Genomic DNA, 16,597 nt, shown 5'->3' with positions numbered 1-16,597 from the left:
GACTAGGTCAATTAGCTGATCCTTGGGAGACACACAGACAAAAATAGAATGGAGCAAACCCAGCTCTCTTCCTTCACACACTCACACTCGTCTCCTGCCTCACTCTTGTTCGTGCCACAAATGTGCACTGAGTGCCCACCACATGTTCAGTGCTGTTCCAGGAACTGGGGACACCCCAGGAACACAACAATGCCTCGTGATATTGTCACTGTGGGGGAGAGGAGGTCAGATCATGAATAAGTGAATTAGACAAATAAATAGATGAAATACATTGTGTGTCAGATGGCAATAAGTGCTCCAGAGAAACATAAAACAAGAAAAAAGGAAAGGAGGTCTGGCTGAATGGGAGGGGTGTGGTTTTAAATAGTGTGCTCAGGGAAGACCTCACGGAGAAAGTGACACCAAATCAAGGCCAGAAGGAGGAGCCTGAAGAACATTCTAGACAGAGGGAATAGGCTCTTAATTCCAAGACTCCGAATTCACCTGGTGGGGTGGGATGTGTGGTGTGTGTGTGTGTGTGTGTGAGTGTGAGTGTGTGTGTGTGTGTGTGTAGTTCCCCTGGGGCCTCCAAATGGTATTATTATATTGCTGAGCACACAGCAAGTGCCAAATAAAGACATCCTGAAGGGTGATTTTTCAAACTGCCATTTCCAGAAGGTCCCAGTTGCTGATAATACAATATGGGCTGTTTAAACATTCAACACTCAACCCTGCCATGGTGCCGCCGCCACCCCCGAGGCCCCCAACCCTGGGAGCCTCCTTGTAGCACACCTCATTATGAAACAGGTGAGTGGGGCTCCCGGGACCTTCTCTGTAATTAGGGCAGTATCTGAGCAAGGGCTATATTTATAACCCCAGCCATCAGTAAGCCACTGAGACAAGGAGTGGGTCCCTGAGCAGCTCCTATACCAACATCTATATGTGAACCGATTACAACAATTAATTTAATAGGGATTCCTCCACACAAACAATGTATCATTTTATTAGGAAACTCTATAAATGTCAGTGGTGCAATTCATTTTTATTAATTTTCTAAAATGAAATTAGCAGTGGCAGTGGCGGTGGCACACAGAAGTTGCATTGCCTTCTCATTCAGCAGAGTATTGGTGTCATTAATTCCTTAGTACCAGGAGGCCGGTTTGTATGAACTCAGCAGTTAACTGCACCAATTAATTTCAATACTAGAGATGGGAAGGGGGGGGTGGAATCCAAACTCAACTCAACAACTAATTTAGGAAGGTCCTTGAACAACCACAGCAACTTTTCCTCCTCCTGGGACGAGAAGCTTTCAAGTGTAAACACGGAGTGGATATTATAATACTAATAGGAAACGTTCTGTCTTCACCCTCTGCCTTCAGGAAAGAAATTCATCTTTCCAAAGCCTGAAGAAATTCTGGCAGATGTCTCCTGAAGTTGCAGCCTGCAGCAGGCCCGGGGACCGCTCCTCGCAGACAAGAGGATCAGGAATATCCGCTGGCATAGACACTGAGCCTCACGGCATGCAAAGCAAGATCACAAACACTGTCTCACTCGACCCTCATAATGGCCCAGTGAGGACAGGAGCATCAACTCCATTTCATACGTGAGGAAGAACAGGGGAGCTTTTAATGAGGAACTAAAATGACTTTCTAAAAGTCACAAAGTGATTGAGTGACAGGGCCAGGCCTCAAACCCAGATTTGTCAATATCTGATTCCCACATTCCCTCTCTGCTGCACGCATGCCCCTTGTGCCTCGGGATGGGAAGTCTCCTGGCTCTATTTATACTCCAAAAAGTCAAGTGAGTCAGGCATGACCGTGAGTGACATTCACTTCTCAACTGAAACCCAAACTCTGAAGGCTGAAACACGAGGCAAAATCCCCGCTTGAAATGTTCTACTGATCTGCAGTCAGAGGCTGTTCTGAAGCACAGCACGTGTCTCTGTATCTGAAATCAGATGTCTGGCCCGGGACGCGTTCCAGAGAATCTCACTCTCTGGCTAAAGAGAAGCTCTTTCCTTCCACTTAGACTCAAGGAGTGTTTCGCTGAGGAGTGAAGGGCGCACACAGAAGCCACAGGCTGCTCAAGATGAGGGCACTTTGTAGAGTCAGGGAATAGTGCAGAGAAAGAAATTGGACAGACTTCCTTCCCCAGCACAGAAACCAGAGCAGTGGTTCTCAGAGTGGGGCCCCAGGCTGGCTGCATCCCATCCCCAGGGAACCTGTCAGAAATAACAGGTGCCCAGGCCCCACACCAGGAGCACTAAATCAGAAACTCTGGGGGTGGGGCTCCGGCATGTGTATTTTAGCAAGGCCTCCAGCTGATTCTGGTGCCTGCTCAGGTTTTGGGGATGTCTGCCCTGAAAGAAGATGCCCCCAGAAGAAAGAGCTGAGTATGCCAGGCTTTCCCATAGTCAGGAATATGGCTGTGCTCACCAAACAGTAGATTGTGTCACCATTTCCTCATCCACTCCACCCCTACCCATGCACCATGGAAGAATGTCATTCCTGCACCTGCTTTTATTGGGCTTGGCCACAGGAATGGCTTTGGCTAATGGACTTGGGAGCAAGGGTGACAGGATGCCACATGCAGCAGGGATTCTCATCGTGCCTACATGGATTGCCTTAGGCTTATAAGCCTCTGCCATGCTCCATGACCATCTGTCCCAGACTGTGGGTGCTTCTTCAGCCCAGGTCCTAGAACAAAAAGATACATGGAGCAGTCCTAAACTCTACCAAAGCCATAGCCAACCCGCAGACCCATGAGCAGGGGGAAAAGAAGTCTGCTGTTCCATGTCACTAAGTTTGGAGATTGTTTCTTAGATAGCATGATCGCAGCAAAAGCTAACTAATGCAAACCATTTGATTTTCTAGCAAAGGAAATCATGGCCCCAGAAGGCTGAGGAATGAGAACATCCTGCAGAGGCATTCAGGCTGGAAGGTCAAAAAAAAAAAAAAAAATCAGAGCCAACCTCTAGCCCCACCTATGTAGAGATGTGAATCTCAGAATCAACCTTTCCCCTCAATATCCTCCAACATCCTCCAAAATGGACACTTTTGTCCTTGTCTAAATGATGCCAACCAATAAAAACTTAAGTTTAATAAAGTAATAATTTAAAATACCTTCTAGAATGAGCAAGCATTCTAGAGGATAAGACCCTCTTTCCTCCGTGGCTCAGAAAGGACAGAGGTCAAGGAACTGGGCAAGGGGGCAGAGGACACACCCCCGCCCCTTTCCCTGGTCTCAGGTAATGTCCCTGGAGAATTTGGTGCTTCTTCCCCCAGAGACAGACTGAGCTTTCTGCCTCTGAAGTCACCCCCACAGCCCAGCCACCGTGTGAGCTGCACTCTGGCCAACACCCATCACACTGATGAATGCCTGACCTGTCACCACTAATGGATACGTGGTAGCAATTGGTGGCCACGTATTTCCGAAGCTCTAAAGTATAACACACCAAAAATAAAGCTGAGAGCAGGGGAAGAAAGAAGAAGCTGCCTTTTAAACAAACCCCAAGCCCCAGCTTCACTGCTCTTCACACAGCAGTATGATTTGCGCGGCCGAGTCATCATCACCCATTCCCTGTCCCCAAGTAGTGTGGGAAGTACCCTGTCTGTGGCAGTCTGTTGGTTCAGTATATTTGCTGCATAATAAACTGCAGTTTTAGTCCCTGCTTCTGATTTGGGAGATCTTCTCACCACAACCAGGAATGACCCAACTTTGAGTTTGTAAAACATGTCGAGACAAAGGTGGACGGTGAAGGTAGTTTCTCATTTAAAGAGTGAGTTTCTAGAAAACACTAGAAAGTGCAGGGGGGTACTTTCCCAAAATAAAGTTCTCCTGATGTACCCACCTGCCAAGGCTTTCAAAGCAGCTGGCTGGGAGACCCGGCATTAAGCCATCAAGTTTAAAAGTTCCAACTTTGTGTGACAGCCGCCATGCTGTTTTGAAGCCGTCTGGTTGTGTTCACTGCCACTGTCTTGGGTCAATTAATGAGACCTCAGTGTCGCACGCTATCACATGCAACACGGTATGTGCAACTTGCCCACGAACTGATCAGCCAAACCAGGTAATCAATGAAAATCAATCCATTTACCGTACATAGTTGAAGAACTGCAAGATCTGGGACATTACCTTGTCTTAGGGGATGTGGTTAGCCATTCCTCGTGTTTCTCAAATGTTATTAAATAAGCTGCAATTTCCTGAAACAGAAGAATAAAAAAATAATAATAACAATTAGCTCACATCAGCTCCTGAGAGGCAAGAAACTTCTTGTTGCTTCCCAGCTGCTGTCTCCCTGGTGAGGCTGGACCCCCATCTCTGCCAGAAAACACCGGACTTGGATGGTGCCTCTATTTTGATTTTGTTAAGTTCTTTCCATTCAGCCTGCCATACAATCATCATCAAAGCACTGGATTTCAAAAGATGAGTCGGTAGCAAGGACAAAGATATTTCTCTGTGGGAAGAAAACACCAGACACCATTTCAGATACTAAATGTCATTAATTTGAAGGAGGGACAAACAGATGCCAGCAACAGGTCTGCACTTGTGCAAGGTTGTCATTGGAAAAGTTTTGTCTGTCTTCTTCTGAATCTGGACTCATCTTTCATCATTTTCACAAGAGACGTCACATTCCCTCGGCTTGACTCCCACCCCCCTGAGCCAAATCATGCAAAGATTAAAAAGAAAAGATAAAGCCATACTCCACTCCAGAGAGAGAGAGAGAGAGAGAGAGAGAGAGAGAGAGAGGTTAACCTTTCCCTCTACTGATAACTTAATCTATTGAGCGGTGCTTCAGAAACAAGAGCAATGTCAGCAGAGTTTAAGGCAAAGATGGAGGAAATGTGGGCACCTGAAGGTAAATTAAATATTTATAAACACAACAACATCACTGCAGATAGAATTACTGATTTATTAATAATTTCCATAAAAAGCCAGTGGGCGACATCAACATAAGTCATTGCTCCAGCTCTGGGGCATGATATGGCCCATTACCTCCAGCTCCAAACGGATCTGCTAACATGAAATTGGCACGGATTGGGACTTAAATTAAGGCTGGACTCGTACACATTTCCCTTGATCTTGGTGATGATACAACATAAAGCTACTGCCCTTGACCATCAAAACATGCAGAGAGGGGGCCTCTGTCTCAATTCTCTCTGCAGCAGGGGTTTCCAGAGGGCTCATGGTGATGCAGCAGCCCATCTGCCCAGAGGCTCAAAGCCTTCCTCTGCAGTGAGCCTCCTCTGGGCCTGGACATAACAGGAGGTGACACCTTTGACCAGAGGCACTAAACCTGCCCTTGAAGAAAAAGAAGAGACGCTTCCCAAAATCAGGTTAGCAGAGCAAGTGAAAGTAGAAAATGCCATCCACACCATGCAGTCTGAAGGCCACAGACTCAAGTAGAGATCAGGATCTCCTATAATCAGCCACTACCACCAGGCAGCCAGTGACCCGTGACCCAGAGCCCACGCTGCCTCATTCTGGAAGCCCAGATCTTTCACAAAGAACCTGGCAAGCAGAAACTTGTGGCCAAAATAGAGCTCCCTCATTGCACAGATTCCTGTCACCAAGTGCAGCTAAAAAAGCAGATCGACCAGCACACTATTCTCTCTCATTTCTGAAGCTGTTATGTTCCATATTCTATTTCTTCTCCTTAGAAAACACCTTCCCTGAGGTCTTGCCATAGACAGACACCACCTCCTTCAGCTGGCTCTCCCTAACTATCCACAGTGGGGGAGGGGGGAGTAGCCTGCCCATGCTGTGTGCTCCCATGGCACCGCACCATCCTCCATTGTGTATGATTTATCACTTTGCAACCTAATTGCTTGTTTACTTGGGTAGCATCCCCCACTGGATCATGAGCTCCTCGAGGGCAAGGAATATGTCATCACTGATATATCCCCAGACCTAACAGCGTCCTGACAGGCGTTTGTTAGGCAGATGGATGGACGGGTGGGTAGATGGGAGGGAAAGAGGAAGAGTGGGGGTGAGAGAAACAAATATGCAGGTAGAAGTGAGTCTGTGTGTCTGTGTGCATGTGTCCTGAGTGTGTTGTGTCTTTGTATAGGTTTATTTTTAGGTGAGGTAATAGCTTAAAAGCAGCAAAATGCAGCAGTTCCTAAATAAACCATTACCAGTGCTTTAATTAACTCCAAGCCACTGTAGCAAGGTAATGTAGTATCACAGTTAAGAGCACATGCTTCGGAAGCAAACAGACCTGGCTTTGGGTACTGGCTCTGCTACTTGTTAGCTGTCTGATCTTAAGCACATTGCTTACTGTGTAGAAACCTCGGTTTTCTATGAAACTGAGATAACACCACCTCAGGGGGCACTTACTGAGAGCAACAATTCTTAGGACACTGACTGGCACATAGCAATGCCCACAACCACAGCTACCACTATTCTCATTTTGAGGTCCACGTGATGTGAGCTGCCTGTCTGGAGGCCCCTGATGACATAGCAGGGGCCAAACTGGTGCAGCTCAGAAGCTGCCACCACTGCTGGACTTACCTCCATCTATCCCCACCTTCCATCCCTTTCTACCCTCTGTGCTCACAATGAATGGTAACATCACAGTGGCTGTTCAGAGTTAGTTGGAGTTGATCCTTCCATGTATCTATTGATGCCCATTTGGCTTCACAAAACACTGACAGCAGGCTGTGGCTGGAGTCAGTGAGTGGATAAATCGAGCCACTTATGTATATCAGCCCATCTACCTGAATTTCAGAAGTCTTGGCATCCAGAAAATAGGCTGTGCCAACTAGAACCCCTTGGATCCATATCCTTACCTTGGATTATGCCACAAGCTAAGTGACCCCTCCTGGCCCAGAATGATGGGGGCACAGTACATCCCAGCCACCTCCAGATTAATCACAGCATTCTGAAGACCCAAACACCCAAAGAAGACCTTCATGAACATCCCTCGGCCAGTGCTTACCCCAACCCAGGAGGTACCCCTGCCACTACTGCCTTTCAAATAAATAAACCCCCTGGACCACTTATTGCCTTCACTATTTACTCTAAAAATATTTTTTGAGTACGTATTTTGTGCCAGTCTGTGAACAAGACCACTGCTCTTAAAGAACTCATGGTCAAGTAGGCAATAGAGACAAGTTAACACGATGGAGCAGCATAAGCACCATTACAAAGTCACTAGTCCAAGTCAAGTCTGTAGCCACACCCAGCAGGTCATCTCAGGTCTAGTGAGCTATTGTATGAGCAAACAAAGCCACAAGAAGTCACAATGATTTATGATCTAACCTTTGAGCACTGACCACTGAGCACTATTACCTCCAAGGTAACAATACCTCCCACACGATGCCCTTTGGTGGGGCATTCATCCCACTTAAGAGCAGCCTTTCTGAGCAAAGGAAACTGAGTGCCCAGACCCACGTAATTGCCTCTGTGGTGCTCAAGTTGGCTGCCTGGCTTCCAGCTAGACTTGGCATGTCTGAGTCACCTATCTACTCCCAAACTTATGCTACCCAGTCCATGCAGCCCATTTCCCTGATGCAGGTCTTGGTCCACCTCATCATCAGATGGGCAGACCATGGGCCAGACCCACCCTCCCAAAGCTAAGGAGCATATTGGGAAAATGGATATGCACATGCCAAAGAACCAGAGAATACTAGATGTTAAATAGTGTAGACTAAAGTAAGGACCATAAAAATTCAGAGTAAGAAGAGTCAGCTGGGCCAGGAAAGGGGATAGTTTTGTGAGAGAAGAGACATTTCATCATTTGTGTCATCATCACTATCATCACAATGGTTAACATTAATAGAATGATGTGTAAGGCCTACCACTCTAGGACTTTATAAGGGATAATCTCACTTAATCTTCATAACAAATCATGAAGCAGGAACCATGCCTGTTTTATGGGTGGGAAAATTGAAACACACAACAGTTAGGTGGCTTGCCCAAGGTCATATGGCTAATATCTGTGCAACCTGAACCAGAACAAGTGTGGAATGATTCTAGAGCCTACACTTTCCACTACTGTTCTGAATTTATGATGTGCTCAGAAGGAGGAAAAGAAACTAGCACATGGAGAGTCATGCTTTCTCCAACACAGTTTAAGAGCCTCCTGCTCCCCACTGACCCGGAGGCACTTCATTCCCCCGCCACCCTCAGGAACCGAGGGAAGAAGCCAGGCCAAGCATCCATCAGTGGAATTCTCTCCTCCCAGCAAGATCATGTTCATTTTCACCCAGAAGTCCTTGTATGATTCATGAGACCATCTACACTTCAGTGACAGGGAAAATCCCTTGTATTCAGAAACCATTTACTTAAAATATCTTACAATGCAAAGAAAAGCAACAAACAAAAAGAGAGAAAGTCAAGCTAAAGAAGGGAAAAAAAAAAAAAAAGATCTTCAGCCCAACTGTCTGGCCTTTCCTTCTTTCCTCAAAGCTCCACTAACCCAGGGCTCCAAGGAAGGCAAATGGAAAGAGATCTGGTCGACCTCATTTTTATAGAGCAGGAAACCAAGGCACAGAAGAGGAAAGAGACTTTCCCAAGGTCAGCATTTGTGGCTGCCCCAAGCTGGGAACCAGGGCCCTGACTCACAGTGCCTGCATGATCTTGTTGGCTCTCAAAGTCAAGTCTGGCCCAGGAAATTCATGGAATGCTCAAACAAAAAGGGAGCTTGCCCCCAAAGAAGTGAAAACAGGAACTCAAGCAAAATCATGTACACAAATGTTCACAGCAGCATTATTCACAGTCACCAAAAGATGGAAGTACCCCAATGCCCATCACAATATAAATGGATACACAAAATGTGCTATATATCCACACTGCAGAAGGCTGTTCAACCATAAAAAGGAATAAAGTTCTGATACATGGATGAACCTTGAAACATGCCAAGTAAAAGAAGCCAGAAAATAAGAACACATATTGTAGGATTCCATTGATATGAAATGTCCAGAACAGGCAAATCCATAGAGATGGAAGGTAGACTGGTGGTTTCCAGGGGCTAGGAGAAGGGGACAATGGGGAGTGCCTGCTGATGGATATGCATTTTCCTTTTAAGGGGATAAAATTGTCCAGAACGAAATTGTGGTGAAGGTTACCCAAAATTGTGAATGTACTAAATGCCACTGGTGGTAATAAAAAAAGAACAAGTAAAGAGTATAGACATCCAGTTAGGTGTGGCACTGGGATGCCAGCCCTCCTTCCCACAAAGTTGGACCTGAACCCAATGGGCTATACCCATGCCCACAGGCCTCCTCCAGCTCCCCAGCTCTCTTAGTATCTTTCCTCTTGGACCCTAAATACTGCAGCAATGCTGAGAAGAATGACCCGACTGTCAAGATGAAGGAATTCACTGCAGGCTCCAAAGCAAAGACTGTCCAGCTTGCAGATTTTAAATGTACACTTTGTCCTTTGGACGTTCAAATAGAAAAACTGCCGCCAAAGCATGGTATCTGTGTGTGGCAGGGGCTCTGCGAATAAACTGTGGTGAGTCCCACAGGCCTCTGTATCTGCTTGGCACCAGGTTCAGCCCCTGCAGACCAGGGAGGTGGATGGGCCCCTCCACAAAGTACTGACCCAGCCCCATCCAGGAGGATAGAGGCAGAGGAACCAAGGGGAAGCATGGCTCCACGCTTGGCATCATTGTCTTGTTAAACGCTGCATTGTCGTGAATCTCCATCATCCAAAAGCATCATTGCCTAATTGCCAAGTAAGGCCGGGCTGGTTTGCCTCCCAGCTGATGAGGGCTAATGGAGGACTGCAAAGCCCCTTTTGGTGACAAGCGGACTGAGGTCATCCACGGGGGCTGCCCTGAGACTGGCTCTTTTTGCCCCTTCCCACCTCAGCCCGTAAGCACTGATTCTGCCCATGTCACCTGCCTGGCCCTGTTCATAACCAACCTCCCCCAGGGAATCTTCTCTGCTGCCTCACTCCAGTGAACTCCACTTTCCATAACCTCAATAATGGTTGCACCATTCCTGGCCTCTCAGAACACAGTACCCTCTGTTGCTAGCATTTCTGTGCCTGCTGTTCTCCCTTCCTAGTTTTGCAGCATCTGGGGAGGGCCTGAGCCTCTGAGTTTCAACACTGTAGAGCCCCAAACAATTCTGTACCTAGACATAATAGCAGACCTAGCAATGTAGAATGAAAGAACTCCCAGTTCCTTTGTAAAGGACGCAAACAGAAAGAGCCCACCTCTGAGCCTACTCCTGCTGCAGGTTGGGGGTTGTGTAGGTAAACAGACAAGGGCGCGGTTGCTATCAAGGATCTGTGCCCTGTGTGCAGAGGTGCTACAGAAATGTCTGCTCAGCACTCCACAACCAAAAGCAGCACCCAGCCAGCCCATCAGTACCAGAGTAGCCCTGTCCAGTAGAAACAGAATGTGAGCTACAAATGCAAGAGGGCCACAGGTTTGATTTTTAAATTTCTGGAAGCTATGTCTTCAAAAAAGTAAAAACAAACACAAGAAATTAATTTTAATGATATATCCTGCCAATATATTTTATATTTTAACCCAGTAATTGCCAGGTAAGGCTGGGCTTATTATTAAATCATTAAAATATTATTATGATTTTGCTAATTTAAAGAAAGCAGTCATGAGCTATTTTGCCTTCTTTTTTGTACTAAGTTCTCAAACTCCAGTGTGTACTTTCCACCACAGCCCATCTTAGTTTGGAACTGTCATACTGCAAGTGCTTAACAGCCATGTGCAGTTGCCACACTGGACAGGCAGCCCTAGATACAGACATCAGAGAAACCCACAAAAAACAGTATGCCTGCATTCACAGGGCTGACAGGGAACCTCATGTGAATGCAGAAGCAGCCACAGCAAAAACTTCCCCAGAAGCAGGGCTCATGCCCCACTGGTCTCCCTCAGAGATGAGGAGCCATAGTCCTACCTCTGATGCGTGGGGAAGCTGCATCTGCTTGGGAGAGGATCCAGGATTCTCAGACAGGCTGAATTCACCCCCATCTCTCAGCGCAAGCTCACTGTCACTTCTATTCTGTCTCCAGAAGGAGTCTCCCACTTTGGACACTCCATAGAATCATCCAGTCCAGAGAAACTGGCTTCCCCTTCAACAATTTTGCCTGGAACAGCCCTCAGAAAAAGGGAGGGAGTCCCACCCAGATCTCCCTGGGACAGTCCACCTTCAATCTGTCTTCAAGGCATGCGTTCAATGTCAGGGAAAAAGTAGGGTCAGTCTCAAGGGGTCTTTAGAGCTTATTGGGACAAATTAAATAGACAAAAGCAAAAAAAAAAACTATTATATAGAGATATGTTTTGTTTTTATACTCCTGAGTTCAAGTAATAAAAATATCTGTAGTCTACACAATCTCAGATATTTTTGCACACTAGAAAAATGAATCTTCAACCAAGGGATACTTTTTAAAGTTTATTTTTTATGAGAGTTCTGCATAAGGGTTTTATCTGTAAGGGACCAAAGCTGGGGGCTGGGGGGAGGGGAAGCTAGGACTCTCCTAGCAGCTGGCCCCAGCATCTGTTGGAGCCACGAAATGCAATTATATTACTCCCAAACGAGAAGTAAAAATATCTTGTTTCCAATACTCTTGGTTTTAAGACTCATACTTAATGTCCTCTGGGTATTTCAATGGTGCCAGATCTCTGTGTTATGTACTTTATTAGGGATGTGTGAATGTCATATTAATGACTTCTAACCAACATGTTTATAGTGGAAGCACATTTTCCCAGAACCCACCGCTCACTGCACTTTACAAAAAATAATTGGCCTTAATTTAAATAAATAACCATTCCATAACCCTCTCCCAGGGGCATCTCTTACCTGCAGGGCACCCCATACATAAAGCTAATGGGTCTCCTCCTCCATGATAAATATTCCAACCCTAGGTCCAATAGCACAATGTCCCTTCTCTATACATTCCTGTCCCCATCCACTGACATACTTCCCAAGCACCCAGCTGGCCAAGCCAACATCCTTTACAGGATGTTCTGGGTTCCCACTCAGAGGTCAAAAACATCACCCCAAATCATGCCTTCAAAATGACCAGCTCTTGTAAACAACTAGAATATAGAATAATGGTTTATATTTTTTATTTATAATAATGGTAGCCTAGCTCTATGCTGATAATTTATGAGATTGGTGGTGATTAAGATCTCAGGGTTCCAAAGGCATCCGCAGGACTTTCTACAAAATGGTAAAGTAGCAATCCAGGATAAATTCCTGACAGCCTGAGCTTCCACAATAAAGCCTGGTCCAGTTGGCTATCTTATTTAGACATGGTAAAGCATTGTCATGACCATTAAAGTGTCAATCCCAGCAGAAACAATGAACCCTCATAAAAACATTCAGAGAAAGATTTGGTGAAGAAGCAATATATCCAGTCTTTCATTCATTTCATTATCTGTTCATTGGTTCGATCATGTGATGAATTACTGAGCACCTATGCTATACCAGGCCCTATGCAAGGCCCTAATGATACAGGCATATGAGTAATGGTCCTGGGAAATACAGCTGGGAAGAAAGACAGGGCTGCAGGATCCAGGGCTATTGTATCAACCCCACAACAGTTGTTGAGCCAAACTAGCAGCACAGATCATGTGTCCATGCTGAGAAGAGAAGTGAAGGTCTCACCAAGGAGCTAACATTTAAACTGGGTCTTGAAGAATGAGTAGGAGTTGCCAGGCTGACAAATGGTAAAAACATTAGAGAAAGGAAACTGTGAGTGCAAAAGCAGGAAGGTGGGAGAAGCAAATGTGTTTGGGGAACTTTGAGCAATAGGAAGTATAGGTAGAGTCTGAAGGGCCTGGGGAATGACACAACCCAAAACTGGAAGGTTAGGAAGATAACAGACTGGGGAAGAATTAAAATAACCAGTGAATGGAGTTTTACCCACAAGAACCAGGGGAATCATTGAGAGCTTTCATGTGGAGGGGAGATACAAGAAGAGCTGTGCTTTAGAAATAGCACTCTGATCGCGTGATGGTGGGGAGGGGACTACGGCCCAGAAAGGTGAGAATGGGATCTTGAACTACAATGTGGGAAAGTGGAGCAAAGTTGAATTTTTTCAAACATGAAGTAAAGATGCTTAAAAGCCAATTGGCCTGAGCAAATGAGGCAATGAGGGCCTCTCCAAAGCAAAGAAGCCCAGGGTGCTGAATGTACCCAAAGATGTGCTGATTTGGTCTACACAGTATTTGTTCCCATTTGGCATATTTGCCAACATTTCAGGAGATTCCAGCTTCTCTTGAAAAATAAGATCTGGCGATTCTGGGCCCATGTTCCTGCAGAGTATCCACTGGTTGGAGCTGAAGAGCAGCTGCCCCTTTGGATGAGCATGAGCTTTCAGAAAGCTCATGCCCATCCACCTGGTTGGCTTTCTTTACTCACAACACCTGCTTGAACCTTGTAGGCACACGACTTTGTGGCTGATGTTTCTAGCATCGAAAACAAAGTGGATTTTAAGACATAAACCATATAGGTTATTCAGAAAGAAAATGCATTTAGAGCAATAGGTTTTTGAAGAGAGATATGTTAGGGGCATCTGGGTGGCTCAGTTGAGTGCTCAACCCTTGATTTCAGCTCATGTCATGATCTTAGGGTTGTGGGACTGGGCCCTGTGTCAGACTCCATGCTCAGTGATGAATCTACTTGAGATTCTCCCTTTCCCTCTTTCCCTCCCATCTCTCTCTCCCTTCTTCTTCTTCTTCTCAAATAAATAAATAAATCTTAAAAAAAAAAAAAAAGGAGATACATTAGCCAGAGCAGTCATTGTCCTAATACAATATTTGCTAATTAATCTGGACCTAAGGTTGCCCCACCTTCTATTTCAATATTATGCCAGTTGTCAATGAGTATCTTTTAGCTCCAATTTCACCCTTATTTGTACTGTTTTGTGACACTGACAATGGGCCCTGTAAACATTTCTCCTGGACCAACCACTTCACAATAGGGAGCAATGAAGTCACCCTACAAGATGATAGTGGCAAGGAGACATCTCTTTCCAGTTTCTGCCCTCTATCACTATTACTGTTTTTAGATTTTATTTATTTATTCATGTGAGACACAGAAAGAGAGAGGCAGAGACATAGGCAGAGGGAGAAGCAGGCTCCATGCAGGGAGCCCGATATGGGACCCAACCCTGAAACTCCGGGATCACACCCTGAGCCAAGGACAGACGCTCAATTGCTGAGCCACCCAGGCATCCGTCTATCACTATTATTAAGATCATCATTATTATTCAGCCCAGTGGCCACGCACATGAGCTCCAGCGACATCCCACAGCACGCTCCCTGGTAGGCTGTGGTTCTGGTCCTCCCAATACGCTCAAGCAACAACAGGAAGTTACCTCTACAGACCGACTGCAGCCCATACCCTTTGGCAGCCAGCATGTTCCTGAGTTGGACAGGTGCTCTGAAGAGGTCTAAATTTCATCCCATGGGGTTCACAGAATTGTTCTTGTCTTTAGATCAATTATGGTCCACTCTTCCTCAACCTACAGGTAGTAGCTGCTCTTCCAGAAGTATCTGGTACTTCTAGAAACCTCAGGATTCTTTTTACCCCTATCGGTAGTCAACTACCCTTTATTAGTTAACAATTCTTTATACTAAATTTTCTCTGTTCAAATAACCAATATGGTTTCTGTGTCCTGACTGGACCCTGACTGTTAAGAATCATCCACAGTTCTGAGGATACTCGTGAACTCACTGCTGTGTCATCCTAGAAAACATACTAAAAAGAATAGGATAATGAAAAGACACCTCAAGGAGAAGCATGCATTGGGGGGAGTATCCAAGTTACCCAGTGAGGACTCTACAGCAAGTTTCCCAGATAATCAGTCACACCGTAGGTTGTTTGAAAGGTATTGGAACGATGTGTACCCTTAATTTGTGAGAAGATCTAATCTGCCTTTTTTGGGGAAATAAAAAGCATTTCTTGTAGAATAGAAAAATGTCACTCCATCTCCCTCTGCCTTCGTAATTTGGGTCAAGTGACTTGACATTTCCTCACCTGAGCTCTGGGATAACACACTGTATTACTACATAAGGGTAATATATGCAGATTCTAGGCACATGATTGTTGGGCTAAAACGTTTTTAATCAGTTCTGTTGAGGTATAATTTACATACAAAAAATGAAACTCCTTTATTCGCTCATTCATTCATTTTGCTGGAAACTCCTGATGTTTTTCTATGGCAATGTACTTTATTCTTTTTTTAAAGATTTTATTTATTTATTTATTTATTTATTTATTTATTTATTTATTTATTAAGAGAGAGAGTGTGTGTATACATGAGTGGGGGAGGAAAGGCAGAGGGAATCTCAAGCAGACGCCGCAAGGGGTGCAAAGCTCGGACACAGGGCTCAATCTCACAACCCTGAGATCAGGACCTGAGCCAAAATCATGAGTCAGATGCTCAGCTAACTGAACCACCCAGGCACCCCAATGCACTTTTTAAAAAAAATGAATACAATGTTATATTAGTATATGGTGATATATTAGTATATATTAGTATATGGTGAGTTTACAATGCTCACCATAATAAGTATAGTTACTACCTATCATCTGTAAAGTTATTACAAGTATTATTGACTATATTCCCTATACTGTACATTTCATCCCTGTGACTTATTTCATGACTGGAAGTCTGTACCTCTTCATCCCCTTCACTATTTTGTCCATCCTCCCCACACCTCTCCCCTCTGGCAGCCATCAGTGTGTTCTCTGTATTTGAATGTTTCCGATTTTTTGTTTGTTCATTGGGTTTGTTTTTTAGATTTCACATATAAGTGTAATAACATGGTATTTGTCTCTCTATGTCTGACTTATTTCACTTAGCATAGTAATCTCTGGGTCTATCCATATTGTTGTAAATGGTAATATTTCATTCTTTTTAGACTGAGTAATATTCAATTGTGTATATATATCACTTCTTCTTCATTCATCTATTGATGGACACTTAGGTTGTTTCCATATCTTGACTAATATAAATAGTGCTGCAATAAACATTGGGGTGCACATATCTTTTTTTAATCACTCTTTTCATCTTCCTCAAGTAAATACCCAGAAGTGGTATGGCTGGATCATAGGTTACTTCTATTTTTAACTTTTTAAGGAACCTCCACACCACTTTCCACAGTGGCTGCATGAATTTTCATTCTCATCAACAATGCAGGAGGGTTCTCTTCTCTCCACATTCGTACCCAACATTTGTTATTTCTCTTCTTTTTGATACTTGCCATTCTGACTGGTGTGAGATAACATCTTATTGCAGTTTTGATTTGCATTTCCCTCATGACTGGTGATGTTGAACCTCTTTTCATGTGACTGTTGGCCATGGGTGTGTTTTCTTTGAAAAAGTCTATTTGGGGATCCCTGGGTGGCGCAGCAGTTTGGCGCCTGCCTTTGGCCCAGGGCGCGATCCTGGAGACCCGGGATTGAATCCCACGTCGGTCTTCCGGTGCATGGAGCCTGCTTCTCCCTCTGCCTGTGTCTCTGCCTGTCTCTCTCTCTCTCTCTCTCTCTCTCTCTCTCTGTGACTATCATAAATTTAAAAAAAAAAGAAATAAAAAGTCTATTTGGGTCCTCTCCCCAAGTTATGACCAGACTGTTTCAATTCATTTTAAACACACAGTTCCATGAATGTTAACAAGTATATTATGTATCTATCA

At 44.8% G+C, this 16,597-nt stretch overlaps 1 protein-coding gene across 45 annotated transcripts in view; it reads right to left on the bottom strand.

The window, feature by feature from the left end:
* The window catches only part of CAMTA1 (calmodulin binding transcription activator 1), an 845,853-nt gene that overhangs the window by 559,759 nt on the left and 269,497 nt on the right, over positions 1 to 16,597 (bottom strand). For all 45 annotated transcript variants that reach the window (XR_011996026.1, XR_011996024.1, XR_011996025.1 and 42 more), the window contains one exon: positions 4,111 to 4,178. Coding sequence is in view for 25 of the 45 variants with exons in the window: in XM_072731150.1 (XP_072587251.1) it covers positions 4,111 to 4,178 (68 nt within the window). In the remaining 20 variants the exon portion in view is untranslated. The remainder of the gene's footprint in view (positions 1 to 4,110; positions 4,179 to 16,597) is intronic.

Source organism: Vulpes vulpes, chromosome 12 (assembly GCF_048418805.1).
Source record: "Vulpes vulpes isolate BD-2025 chromosome 12, VulVul3, whole genome shotgun sequence".
Lineage (NCBI taxonomy): Eukaryota > Metazoa > Chordata > Mammalia > Carnivora > Canidae > Vulpes > Vulpes vulpes.
Note: the sequence above shows the minus strand (reverse complement) of the source record. Positions and strands in the feature narration are given on the sequence as shown.